Consider the following 13,172-nt stretch of genomic DNA (forward strand, 5'->3'; position numbering starts at 1 on the left):
AAAGCATTGGGTAGCTCTGGCTGCCGGTGTAACGATTCACCAAACCACAACAGAGCGGTGAGAGAGCGAACACGATCCCATCCTGCCTCGTGCATAATCAGACTCATTAGGGGAAATCTCACGGCAGACAATGCTTTTCTAAAGCAGAGGCCGTGGTTCTGTTCTCAAATCTTGTACTGACCTCCGAAAAATATTGATTTTTCAAGCTGTAAATGAAGCAGATACTATATATGTTCTCCTTTTTTAAAAAAGGAACTGAAAGGACAAAACCACTCTCTCTGGTGTTACCAGCTCACATCTGATCAGAGGCTCCAAACCCCAAAGGAACATGCAAAGCACAGCAAACACCTCTGTTTTTCTTGCATTGAATCCTGCAACTCTGGTAATGCTGCTTATCCCACCAGCCATACTCCAACTGACAGATAAAGCTGGATTCTCTCAAAATACATCAAGGTAAAGGGATCCTGAAGCAGCAGTTACTCACGGTATCTGCTGGGCCAAGCACCCAGAAAAGAAAACCTGACCATAAATGAGGGGGACAAGCCAGCTAAGAGACTGCGTGGAAGCTATTGGGGTTGATAAAAAAGGTTACTGAAAACAAGCAGAGATACGTGAAAACATGAAACACTTGCAGGGATATTTTCCCTGCATAGTTTAACATTCAGGAAACAGAAAGAAATACAGTTGGTTCCTTTCATTCTTTGGTCCAAGTGCACCAAGGCAGAAGCTTTAATTAGATAATTACACTCTCCTCAGCATGATTTTGTCTACAGTGCACTATACAACAATAGCCTAGAATTAAAGACAACAAGAAAACCAGATTTTCAGTTCTGATCTGAATCTTAATTTCATTCTTCTACATTTGCATTCAACTGTACAATTTCAAGCCTTCATTATAGCTTTATGTACATGATTTCTCCTTCACCTGCACCTTCCTGGATGGAAAATAATTTAAGTTTCTAGGAATTTGACAAGGAAGAGGCTATACCTTCCAGCAGCTATGTATGCCACTGCCCTTACCCAGCCAACAAAGTTAAATCATTTCACCAATATACACGCAAAGATTCATGCAACATGAAATATAGTCAAGTGAAGTTTAGAAAGTATAGAAGTATAGAAAGTGAAGTTTGGATCCACACTTACCTTCATTTTTACAGATTCTCCATGAAGTCATCTATTTAGCAGGGTTTTTACTGTGAGCCTCACAAATCCCCATGAGCCTGCCTCAAGCTCTTTGGCTGAGGACCAGCAAAGCCAGAAGCCACTTTCTTTTAGGGGCAGAAGTAGAACAGCAAAAACCAGCAACAGAAGAGAATACCAAGAAAACAAGTTTTCAAAGTGGCGTTAGGGAGTCACCTAGCTCCAATTCTGCTTTATTCTTCTTAACCAACTAAAATTGTGGAGCAAACAGTCAAGGAAGACACAGGACTGTGGGAAGGTGAGAAACTGCATCGGCTGCAGTGCACGTCCTGAACCTCAGGGGCCCAGTTCAAGTATTTCCCAAGAGGAAACCTAAACCCCCCCCCTTTGACTGCGGGGGGGGTCGGACTAGATGACCTTGAAGGTCCCTTCCGACCCAGATGATTCTATGATCCTAATTGCACAAAGCTGGATGGGGTTTTGAGCAACCCAGTCTGGTGGGAGGTGTCCCTGCCCACGGCAGGGGGTTGCAACTTGATGATCTTTAAGGTCCCCTCCAACTCTAACCATGCGATAATTCAAAAGTGCAGTAGATACACCAGGAATTTACAGAAGGTAAACCTTTGTTCTGCTCTTTGCTTGTTTCCTATCTACTCTTCACATTTTATGGGGATTTTTTGCAGTGTTACTGCACCCTGAGCTTTCTCACTGAACTATCTGCTGTAATTCCAAAAGCTCTTTTCAGAACAATTACATACTATGTAAGGGCTGATTGGCCTTACATGTGGTACATCTCTCTATACTGAATTTCCTCTGCTGTCTTATCAGACTGGTATCCAGAGACCTTGCTGCAACTTCTCCTTTTTCCCCACAGGCTTCAAGAGTAACTGGGCAAAACCAGCTTCATTCCCCATACTCTCACTGGCTACTAAACCCTCAAAGACATTCCATTTTATCCCACAAAAACTTAGTTTCAATGCTTTTTTTTTCTCCATTTCTGGTTAGATAATACATGATGAGTGATACTGAGGGACACGTGACAAGAGATTAGGATACTAGGAGGGGATATCATCATCTAAAATTAGAGAGAGGGAGAAGGAAATACGAAAAAGCTGTTCAATGTCTCTCCATCATAAGACCTAATGATACCAAAAGGAGCAAAGTTCAAAAAGAAACAGAAAGAAACACAGAAGTTAGTTAAGCCATGGACCTCCTTATCAGAGGATGTCATGGCTATTAAATATTTACTCTGGCTCAGGGGACTGTGGACCAATTCCGGGAAGTGAGATCAGCTGAAGGCTGTTTAATATACAGAAACCACCTCCAGAGCTGCAAACTGCAGGAAGCTGGGGAATATTTGGGGGAATATCGCTGCTCTTTTGCTCTATTCTTCTGCTCCATCCTGAACAGCAACTGTGAGCCGCTGCCCCAAAATGGGAACCCAAAACTTGGCTAGTATCCCACAGAATTGCAGCCTTTGTTTTTTTCATTACTATTGGCAAAGACAATTTCAGCTCATTTTGTAAAAGGGTTATGAATTTTTACATACACACACACCTCATTTTATGTCTATCCTATTTATATCTGAAATTAATAATACATTAATGAATTTCTAGTTTGGTGTGGGTGAATTTTGGAGTTTGTTTATTTTGCTAGAGATTGTGACTACTTAAGAGCTCTGAAATTATTTCACATTTCCTTGTAAAGGACACAATGACCATCCTTTGGTCAGATAACTGGTTTGTATTTTATAGTACAACTACCCAAATCACATCTACCCAACAACTACCCAAATCACATCTAATTAAGTCTCATATAATTATTCCACTTCTCCCTGAGCTGCTGAGACAGGCTAGATCTACCAGTCAGTTCAAGCCCCACTAGGGTAAAAATGTATAAAGGCTCTTTGTGTATTAAAAAAAAGAAACAAACAATCCCTTCCTCCCTAAAAACCTCCCCATACTTTCACTTTTACTCTGATGTAAAGCTAAATTTGCTAAAAACAGGCAGGCAGATGCTAGTATCAAGCTAACATACTACCCCCAGTTGCAGATAGAACTTGGTGAAAGCTGCCTTAAGTCCCTACAATGAACACTGGATTAAAAGAGCCACCCATTGTAATTTGTCAGCACTGGAGGTACCAGCAGCTGGAGTCTCTTGGTCCTGAAGCCATTGCTTTTTGTTCCACCCCAATGCTGGAGTTTGGGGACAAGATGAATGAAGATTCCCAAATCTATTTTCTGAACTGAAGAAACATTCTGGTTTTCACCATATAGAGTCAAAAAAGGTCCCAGGAACTAGATGGTGATTACCTCTAAACTGTCAGTTTAATAATAGTGCTGCTGCATTAAAGCAGCAATAGCGTTACAGTCAAGGTGATCTGGCTATTGATTCTGGCCTTCTAAAACATGGGCATTCATTAAAAAACACAAGGGGGATTTTGAACTGCAAAGGGATTCATGCCCTTGTGCTTTTGTACAAACCAACTTTTTATAAGGGACGTGTTGGGTCTTGCCTGAAATACCTCAGCACCATCTACAGGAAACCAAGGGCTAGACAGCACCTCTGGAGCTACCCTGAGAGTTCAGGAGGCCTTTGGCTGGAACTGCAGAAATCAGCAGGCACTAGGAAACGCTGGCTTGAGTGAATCTCAGAGAGCTGGGGTTCCATCTGCAATTCAAAGTGCTCTCTCCGCTCTGCTGTTCCCCTATGCCAAAGGCTACGCCAGAAAGCTCTGCAAATGTAAAACAGCACATTGTCACTGCACGCATCTCAAAGACTTGCTGTTCCCAGCAGTCTTTTCTGCTCCAAAAGAAACAGACCAAATCTTTCCATCTTTCCTCTTAGGTCATTCTCACTCCTCCACACTCTCTAGGTGGCCCAAACTTCTTGAAATGTGGTGCCCGAAACTGGATACAGTGTTCATTACAGCAGGGGATTTACAATGCTGGCTTGTCCCCATCTTACAGACAAGGCTTTTATTTTATGCCTATCTATTTGCTTTTTCTGCAAACCCATGTCACTTGTGACCAACCCTCATTTCATAAAATACCACACAGACTTCACTCCAGAGCTACTGCCTCTCAGGAATTCTTCATCTTGGAGCTGCGGAATAAAAATCCTATTTCTAGACCATTTCTTCTAATTCACTAAAAAATTATTTTAATTCTATGCCTGCCTGGCAAGGTACTACTGCAGGTGTAATAAGCATATTTCATGTTCTCTCGTATGAAGCATTAATGGAAAAATATTGCAGAACACCATCTTACTACCCAGCCAGTCGACGACACTGCTAAATCCTCTGCATATAGAGCTTTCCAATCAAATGCACAGACATTTTATCGTTTTACCAACAGCTTATTTCTTAAATTTATTTATGCCAATGTCATGCAAAAGTGTCAAAATATAACTGGCACCACTTCTCCCTGACTCACAATGCCTAAAGGAGGGAGACTCTGCCTTATTTTACATCTGGGGGGCAGCACCTTTCTCTCCGTGGTCAGTCTGTTCCTCCCTATATGATGGAAGGGGCGTATCAGCCCGCTCTGTCTGCTTGGGCTGTGTGTTCCTCCAGTCACACTCAGTGCCACAAGATGTCACTGTGTCACTAAAATGTTTGGAAACGAGCAGGGTTTGCCCAGTCACAAATACATAGCCCTAGAGGAACAGAGAAAAGTAGTAGGTGAAGTTTAATATTAGAATTACAGGCTACATAATGTGTATATTGTTCAATACAACTCTCAACATTCCTTCCAAACAGGCTGAAATTCACAGCTCTTGAATACAACAAAGAACAGCTTAGAAGTTTTCTAATGTGCTTTGCAATCATTAAATTATTTAGGCTCTCGGTGCCCTACCTTACAGGGCTTTGCTATTATTCCCCTTGTACAAAGAGAACCACAATCCAGGGAGGCTAAAGGGTTTGTCTAGTATCATACGGTGTGCTTTACAGTCAATCAAGGAACTCAAGACTAATTTTCCCAAGTCCGGACCAAACACCCTAAATCAAGGGGCACATCATCTTCCTCCCCACCAAAACCTTCTGCGCTCCTTTGTCAAGGTCCTTCACCAAGTGCAGACCCTGATGGGAGGTGTCTGCTCCGCACGAGGAGTCGGCGCTGACAAGGTGTCACAGCAAAAGTGTGCGGCAGGAGGCTGGTGCCGGCTCCAGCTGAAATTCAACACTAACTCCCAGCACCTTTGAAATCCTTGCCAGAGCTTTTAATCCAGTCAAGAAACAGCACGTTACACTTTCCATTCTGCTGAAAGTCTCACCACCTCATCCAAATTCACTGTCCAGACATGCACAGCGTAACCAAATGAAGCCAGGGCAGTATCTGACTTGCCATCAGTGCTAGATGCAGCATTTTCCTCTTAGCTACAGGTTTAGAGTACTTCTACAGGGATATGATACTCATATTATGACACTTTCAATTCTACAATTCCTTTGTCATTATGTGGCTCTGTGCTAAGCAAGAAAATAATGATTATTAAACCTGTGACAGACATAACCAATTTTTAAGATCCATAATACGTCCGAAGGTAGACCAAGGTAGTGATGAGGATAGCAATTCTGCAAACATTGCACTCGACAGTGAGCCTTCACGTTGCTCTACCTGGTCTAAAAACCCAAATCCCAGTGAGTCAGCAGCATGAAGAGGTGGATAATACTCTAAGGAAAAAGGCCAAGAGGTTTCAGTGAGAAGCAGCCCACAGTGAGCTAAGAAGGAAACCCCACTCACCTGTCATATGTCTCTTTGAGATCTCTGGCCAGTTTGCACTTGGGTAGGATGTGATGAAAAGGTGACTGTGGCCCTTCCGTGGCTACGGAAAATTTCAGAAAAAGAAAGCAAACAACTGATTTTAAAGCAAAGAGAACTTCCTCTTCTCCCACTAGGTATCAACCAGTACCTTAGGGACAGAATCTGTATCATTTTAATCTACAATTATCTTTCAAAGCTTTTACAATAGCTCAAGCTACATGTTCAAATAATAATAATGAATTATTGCCAACTTCTCCTAAACCTCAAATCAGTGAAGCACATGTAACTGTGAATTTGACAAGTGATAATTTTAAGTGTTTTTGTTTTTGTACACGTTAGTTTTAATTTTTAATGCTCGCAGCAAGATAATGCATCACTGTCAGACAGAGTTCACCTTAAATAGAGCACATTATTAGAGTAAATTGCTCTAAAGTACAGCTCTAAAACTGCTCTGTAACTGTTTGCTTGCCACGGTAACAACATGTAAGAGTAAGGTTTCCACAGAAGCAGCCTGGTGACTCAGCACACAGCATTAAGGCATGGGAAACCTGCTCTAGGTTGGGTGAAGCAGGTGACACGCGAGTTCTTCCATCTCAGCCTGACAGGCAGATCCAATGGGATGTTTCAGTGCACATTCTCTGGGGATTGCACTGAACTCAGCTAGTGAGGAAAGTAAACAAGCTCCTTCACTTCTAAAGCTGACATCTCTGCATAGGGAAAGTGATCTTGGATGAGCCAAAATGCAGTCAAAAGCTGTCAGAAGGCTAAAGTGCACCAAAACTTGTTCATACCGATCCCAGCCACAAACAAAGTAAGAAGGCCCCATCAGCACTTTTGTGAAAAAGTGCTCCTGGACAAACATATTCCTGCCCAACGCTAAGCTCAGCACTCACTCTCTGACATGGCAGACACTTCATCCTGAATAGCCAAGATCAGCTTGGCCTCCCTGGTCAGGTATTGGCAGCGCCGCTCCTCGTGCTGCAGGACTATGGCGATTCTTCGGGAGAGGTTGTGCAGGCAGTTTATCACGGATGGATCTGCGTTGGCCTACAGGCATCACAGAAAAGAAACAGCTTGGTCATTCAGTCACAGTCACATACGTGGAACTACAACAATGGGTAACAGTCAAAATAACTATCTTTAGTAAATATCAAAAGTCAGCCTCTTTTGCAACCAGCAAAAGAAAGCAGTGGGTTTTTTTGAGCCGAAGCTCAGAGATGTCCAAAGTTAAAGGGAAGACTCAGGGATTTCTACGTTTATTTATGTGCATCAAGTGAACATAGAACCTGGAGCGTGACCCTCGTATCTGCTTTATTTTTTCCAGTTGTTACCGGGCCTTTTGCTAGAGGAGAGACCAAAGAACTCAATTCCACATAGCGAGAGAAATGTCAGGCTGTTTGAATAGGCAGAATATCACAATGTTCAGGTTAAATTCCCTGAGAGTATAAGGACTGCAGTGCCTTTAACACAGCCCATTCACTCCACGTTGCTATACCAATGATTGTCTCACATACTGACAAGACAGTAACTGGGTAAGAATCACCAGCACATGTTCAACAATTTGATCGCAAACCAGAATGAAGTGGGATTTAAGTTTCCAAATATTTCACAAATATGGCTTATTACTAACACTGCGTTCGTGCAAGTTCCAGAGTGGAAGTGCTGGAAAAACCTATCATGTAAGTACAGCTGACGGGGGGGGGGAGGGGGGGAGACTTGGTGGCTCCAGTCTGACTAAGCAGCTGCCTCATGTTTGTTAAGACATTTAAAGGAATTTACAGTTCTAGCAAGCGATAACTTGGCATGTAAACTAGCAAACCATGAGTCATCATTTTTGGATTCCAGTGTTCTTGCTGAGTCACGACACGTTGGTAACCCTGAAGCTTAAACACAGCAGGATCAGTGCTGATTATAGCGTTTGGGCCTTTGCCGGCGCTGTCTGCCCACTGCAGATGGACGCTCAGCGTTATCTCAGGAGGCCTCCACCCACCCTCCGCAGGGCACCACGCCACGCCAGGAAAAAATTTCCACTTGCTTCTTGCACAGCACTTTCCAGAAACTTGACAGCTCTCTGTGAACTAAGAGTGTCTCATTTGGCAAATATGACTTTGTGCTGCATTACCACACAACTACATCATCATCATCATCACAAAATGCAAAAAAGCAAGTCTTCCTAGAAATTAGATTCTAGAAAAATGCAGGCTAAATATAGCCTTTATTGTACTTCACTAAGCTCTTGCAATATTGCAAATGAAGGAGCATTGGTTTCAACACTTCTGCTTCCACATGACTCAATACGCATGAATGTTTGTGTTTGCACGAGCATCTACACAGACACTTACCTACAGCCAAAGCACGGTGCTTTCCCAATATGCCAAAACACCAAAGCTCTTGAAGCTAATGTCTCTTAACATGTGAAATCTAAAATCAATTCCAGTATCGCAAATTTGGCACTTCCTGACCTACAAACGCCCCAAAGCACAACACTGGAACCCCAGAAGAACTCAGTTTCTTGCATGCTTCAGACTGAATGTTGGGATAATTGTTTTTTGTGAATCCTTGCTTTTCAGCTGAGGACAAGGCATCTGGACTAAGGCCATGTCCATGTCAGTCACCACTGGAAAGCCAGCAATAAGAAAGTACTACTGCTAAAAGGAAGAAAAACCCCGTCATTTCACAAGTAGGGAGCTGGAGGCTTTCAAAATCATGACATTATATCCGGTCAAGCAAAAAAAAAACCCCGACATTTCACAAGCAGGGAGCTGGAGGCTTTTAAATCATGACATTATATCCGGTCAAGCAAAAAATCAACCACTTCCATAAAGATGGCTATTCCAGCTCCCTCTTTCATTTTTAAAATGTTTCTTTGTAAGTGTATGACACAAAAATAACATGATGGCTCCACAGATATAACCTGTGGGCTGGGAAGAGAACACCAGAGCTCAGAAATCAAATAATGCTCAAACATAATGAAATTTCTAGGGTTTTATACCACCAAATTAGCCAAGCTGAGATCCCTTAACACAGCAGGCCTGAAAAAAATTTCAAGCAAAAACTACATATTTGCTCCAGGTTCTTGCTGAGCATCAAAACCTACTTACTCTTCATTTGTACCTTCTTCTCATTTAGAATGCTACAGCCGCTGCTCTCTGGCACTCTCCCTTTCCATTGCTAAGAGGAGACAGCTTCCAAACACTGTCCATTTAATTATAAAAAAAAAAGGCACTGAGCAAAGGCGCGTGTCTCTGTATGACCCAGAGTAAGGACTCAAAACTGTGCTGTTCTTAAAAAAAAAAGGCACTGAGCAAAGGTGCGTGTCTCTGTATGAGCCAGAGTAAGGACTCAAAACTGTGCTGTTCTGAGCCAGAGTAGGTTTCTGAATGACTTGAGTTGACCAGGGCCAAAGTGGGGACCTGACTCTTGATGCTGGCCAAGCATGAGCCGCCGTCCACGCTGCCTGCAGCCTTTGCTTCTTTCTTCAGAGCAGAACAGACCACCGAGTTCCAAGCTGCACGGAGTCACGCGGGCTCAGCACCGGGCTAGTGCAGCTGGATGGGTCTAGTCCTATCCTGGGGAAGAGCAGAGCAGTGAGGTACAGAGAGCAGCACCTGACACACAGGACGGTCAGACCCAGGCTGGCTTCCTGCACAGCTCAGTGGGACGAGCCTCAGTCGCAGGGTCTAGAGAAATCACGGCAGATTTACCACCTCACTAATAACAGAATACACACAGAGAACCTGCAGCTGGGTTCATATCTATTTTGCAAAGTGGTTTCTTGCACACTTTTACATGCTGGGTATTTAAAACCAAAAACTCTAGAAAACGTCCTGAAGAAAACACCTGTACTCGTTTTCCATTGGGCTGGAAAACTTCCCCGCTTGTCAGTGTCATATTCTACATTGTTTAAGTTTGTTGTTTCAAATATCCCAATAAATCAGGCACTGGATGCTTTACAAGAGATTACTGGAACGTGAGCCTACTGCGTTCTCCTACACATTTGAGGCACATTCCACTGTCAGATGGGATGAAGACAGTTCTTACCCTTAGCGCAAACACCACGTTGAAGAGAATCATAGTGGGCATCTCTCTCTTTGGTGAGGGATCAGTTTTGGATACCTGAAAAATATTAAAAAAAAAAAAAATCCCATAGGCTAGCGTCAGTTGGATCCAGAGCAAAAAAAAAGAAAAAAGAAAGGAAAAAAAACGTGAAACAGTCAAATAACAACTTTGCTGAGAAAAAAGAGCAGACAAATCAGATATTACCATCAAACTTCACTTGTAAAAAAGAAAGGTGTTTTTTTTTAATTATTATTAAAGTGTCACAGTTATTCTACAATACTGCCTTTTCTGAGAAACTGTGAAGACTTAACTAAAACATTTTGGTCATGACCATGGAAATGAGTATCAGTTAAGACAGCAGTGTCTTTACTACAGGGTGTCTTTACTAATGCATTTTAGCATATTAGGAACATAGTTTTAAATTCCGTAGCACAATTGTTATATATATTGTTAACTGAAGAGAAATCCAGAGGTTTCTCATCCCAGGCCACACGTATTCTTTCCTTTCCTGAAATCCCCATTTGGATTGTGTCATGTTACAAACTGTGGCTTTTATCAGAAAAAACACGCTCTAGAACTGCAGTACTAAAATAAAAGGTTAGATTTTTTCTTCCTGTAGGATTTCAAACACATTCTCCAGCCCCCCCTATTCTTCCTACAGCAGAGAGCTTCAGCCCAAGGGCAGGTACAGACTTTGTGGTGGGAAGGAACAGTGGAAGCAAGTTGAATTTGAACATCCGAGCCCAACAACTCTGCATCGAGCGTCGCCACAAGATGGAGCACAAATCCAGAGGACATTCCTGCCACCCTGAAGCTCCCCGCTGAACACCCAGCCATTCCCAGTGAAACCAGCTATAACCTACTGGGCCAGACACCCAGCGATCCTCATATTCACTCTCTACCCAGCAGATGTGCCTATGTAGCTAATGCAGCATCTGAGACTGGGCAAACACAGAGAAGGTGACAAAACAGGGCTGCACCCTCCTCTCCTGACAGGTCCCAAGCATCAGCAATGAACTGCTCTGCAGTGAACTCCAAAATCTGAGTGCTTTCCCTCAGTAGTTTTAAAAATTAGAGATGCTAGAAGAAGCGACACACATTTTTGGTTTTTTTTTTTCTAAAGTACAAGTGAGGTTCTATCAAAAAGCCAGTGATGGGAGGGTGGTAAAGCTAATTTACTGTGTTTGTTTATTCCCCTGGAGTTATAGGCTCCAGGATATCTTGTGAACTTCAGTAAAGACTCAAAAGCATTTCCAAGTGTAGGTACTGATCCTGTTCCTTCCTTAAAAAAATCAAAAAGACTACTGCCATTAACATCAATTTGCACGCAGGGTAGATTTCGTCCCACCTCTTGTCCAGAATAAAAGAATAAAAGACTAAACTTCAAAAGAAAACGCTGAAGGAATTTGAAGAATTCAGAATATTGTTACATAAAAGGTGGTCTGACACGCAGGATTAAATATTTGTGCTTTTGTAACTCCTGAATCTCATCTGAGTAAGAATTTGCTGAGCCACCCTGTGGATTGACTTACTGCAGTATGAACTCTGAAGAAGCCCAAACCAGAGACTGAGGTGTCTTTGCTCCACAGGAAAGGAGCTCCATCTAGCTTCCTCCTAACTGCAAAAGCATCCCAGATTTAGGCTCAAATGCACTAGCAGAGATGGCTGCCACGTCTAGAACATTCTGGACATAGAAAGTTCTGGGTGCCTACAGGGGTGATAAGACACACCCAAAAAGAAGATCCTACAAGAAGTAACATAAAAGTGTTTACAGCACATTATAACTTTGTTTATTTAGACAAATTGACAATGAAGAGACATTTCATGCATTTAGGATAAAACTGACTGGAAAGTGGAGAGAATGTATAGTAATATGGGGTGAAAAAATGCAAATACAAATTTTCAACCTTATTTACACCACATTTAGGAAGTTGTGCCTTTTGGACAATATTAGCAAAAAAAAGGAATCTGATACTGTGAGAGATCAGGGCCCTGAGGGCACCAAAAGGTCTTAATGGCCCTGATCAGCCCCAGTTGGATCCCCAACAGGAGGGAGGGGACCCAGGAGCCCCCTTTAAGCTCAGCCCAGGGCCCATAGGTGTGCCTGTCTTGCCCTGTCTCCTGGATGGACTTTCAACATATGTGACCGTAGGTAGCCTATCTCCAGGATGGCCATTGCAGCCTTCTCCTCCAGCCCTGTCTCTGGTCCTGTCTCCTTTTGATCCTGGCTGGGATCCCTGGACAGACCCTGGGCCTCTTTCCTTGCTTGCCTTGTCTGGGGCTGGTGATGTACTCACCCAGCTTGGGGACACTTGAACTCTATCTTCCAAAACGGGCTTGACCATTTAAGGACCGAGTTTTGGTGATTCTTCATCACATTTCCTGTAGACTCACAACTGAGTTTCAAAAGTGGAACACCAGCATCCTTTGATGCTTGAGGCCAAGTCCTCACTTGGATTAAAGCAGTCTGATCCTCTAAATATCAAGCAGCAGTTGCCAACAATCTGTTTGCACCTCTAATTATAGATAGAAAGGATGATAGAATTGGCACGCAAATTTATTTTTTTTTTTCTGAAAAATGAACGACTCAGTAAATTTGATGAAAAAGGAGACCAAAGCAGTTCAGGGACAGAGACTGGTGTTGGATTCAGAAATTACCAAAACCTAGCTCATTTTTACAGTCTATCAGGAAGAAGGAATGGGACAGGGGATATCTTGCACATAGAAGCATGTAAATTTTTTCCTAGATCTAAGCAGGACCTTTTCCATAGCCTGGGTGGCAACTGCTTTCATTCCAAGCAGGTAAAACACAGGCCACAGAGGAAGGTCTCAATGCAAACAGCAGCCTGACTTTTCCACAAGAAAATTTTAGTCCTCTTTCAACACCCTACCCAACCAAGTCTTGTGAATTGCCTTCAGCACCAGTAAAAGTATAGAGTTAAAAACAAGGCTGACGTAGTTTCTAGCATTTGTGAAGGTTTTTAGTGTGGGGTGTTGTTTTTTTTTAACTGCCATATTAATTAGAGGTGCTAAAAAGCTAACTTGCAATAATTAACGTGGTGAGAAACAGCTTTTTGAGCTGGACTGCTTAGTATTACTTCTCATTACCCACCCTACTCTGCTGCAGTAACTGGGAGGGGGTTCCTGAGCATCACTGACACAGCTCCCTCCCTTTGCCACCCACTGCATCTACCTGAAAGTAAGTAAAAG

At 42.8% G+C, this 13,172-nt stretch overlaps 1 protein-coding gene across 7 annotated transcripts in view; it reads right to left on the reverse strand.

Annotated features, from left to right (window-relative positions):
- The window catches only part of NPRL3 (NPR3-like, GATOR1 complex subunit), a 48,012-nt gene that overhangs the window by 22,577 nt on the left and 12,263 nt on the right, over positions 1-13,172 (reverse strand). For 6 of the 7 annotated variants that reach the window (XM_014936433.1, XM_014936432.1, XM_014936430.1 and 3 more), the window contains 3 exons: positions 9,945-10,019; positions 6,797-6,950; positions 5,883-5,964 (listed from right to left, as the gene is read on the reverse strand). In XM_014936433.1, the coding sequence (XP_014791919.1) occupies positions 5,883-5,964; positions 6,797-6,950; positions 9,945-10,019 (311 nt within the window). Of the gene's footprint in view, positions 1-5,882; positions 5,965-6,796; positions 6,951-7,722; positions 7,981-9,944; positions 10,020-13,172 lie in introns of those variants that run through there. The other variant, XM_014936437.1, reaches the window with a different exon arrangement.

Source organism: Calidris pugnax, unplaced genomic scaffold (assembly GCF_001431845.1).
Source record: "Calidris pugnax isolate Ruff unplaced genomic scaffold, ASM143184v1 scaffold17, whole genome shotgun sequence".
Classification (NCBI taxonomy): domain Eukaryota; kingdom Metazoa; phylum Chordata; class Aves; order Charadriiformes; family Scolopacidae; genus Calidris; species Calidris pugnax.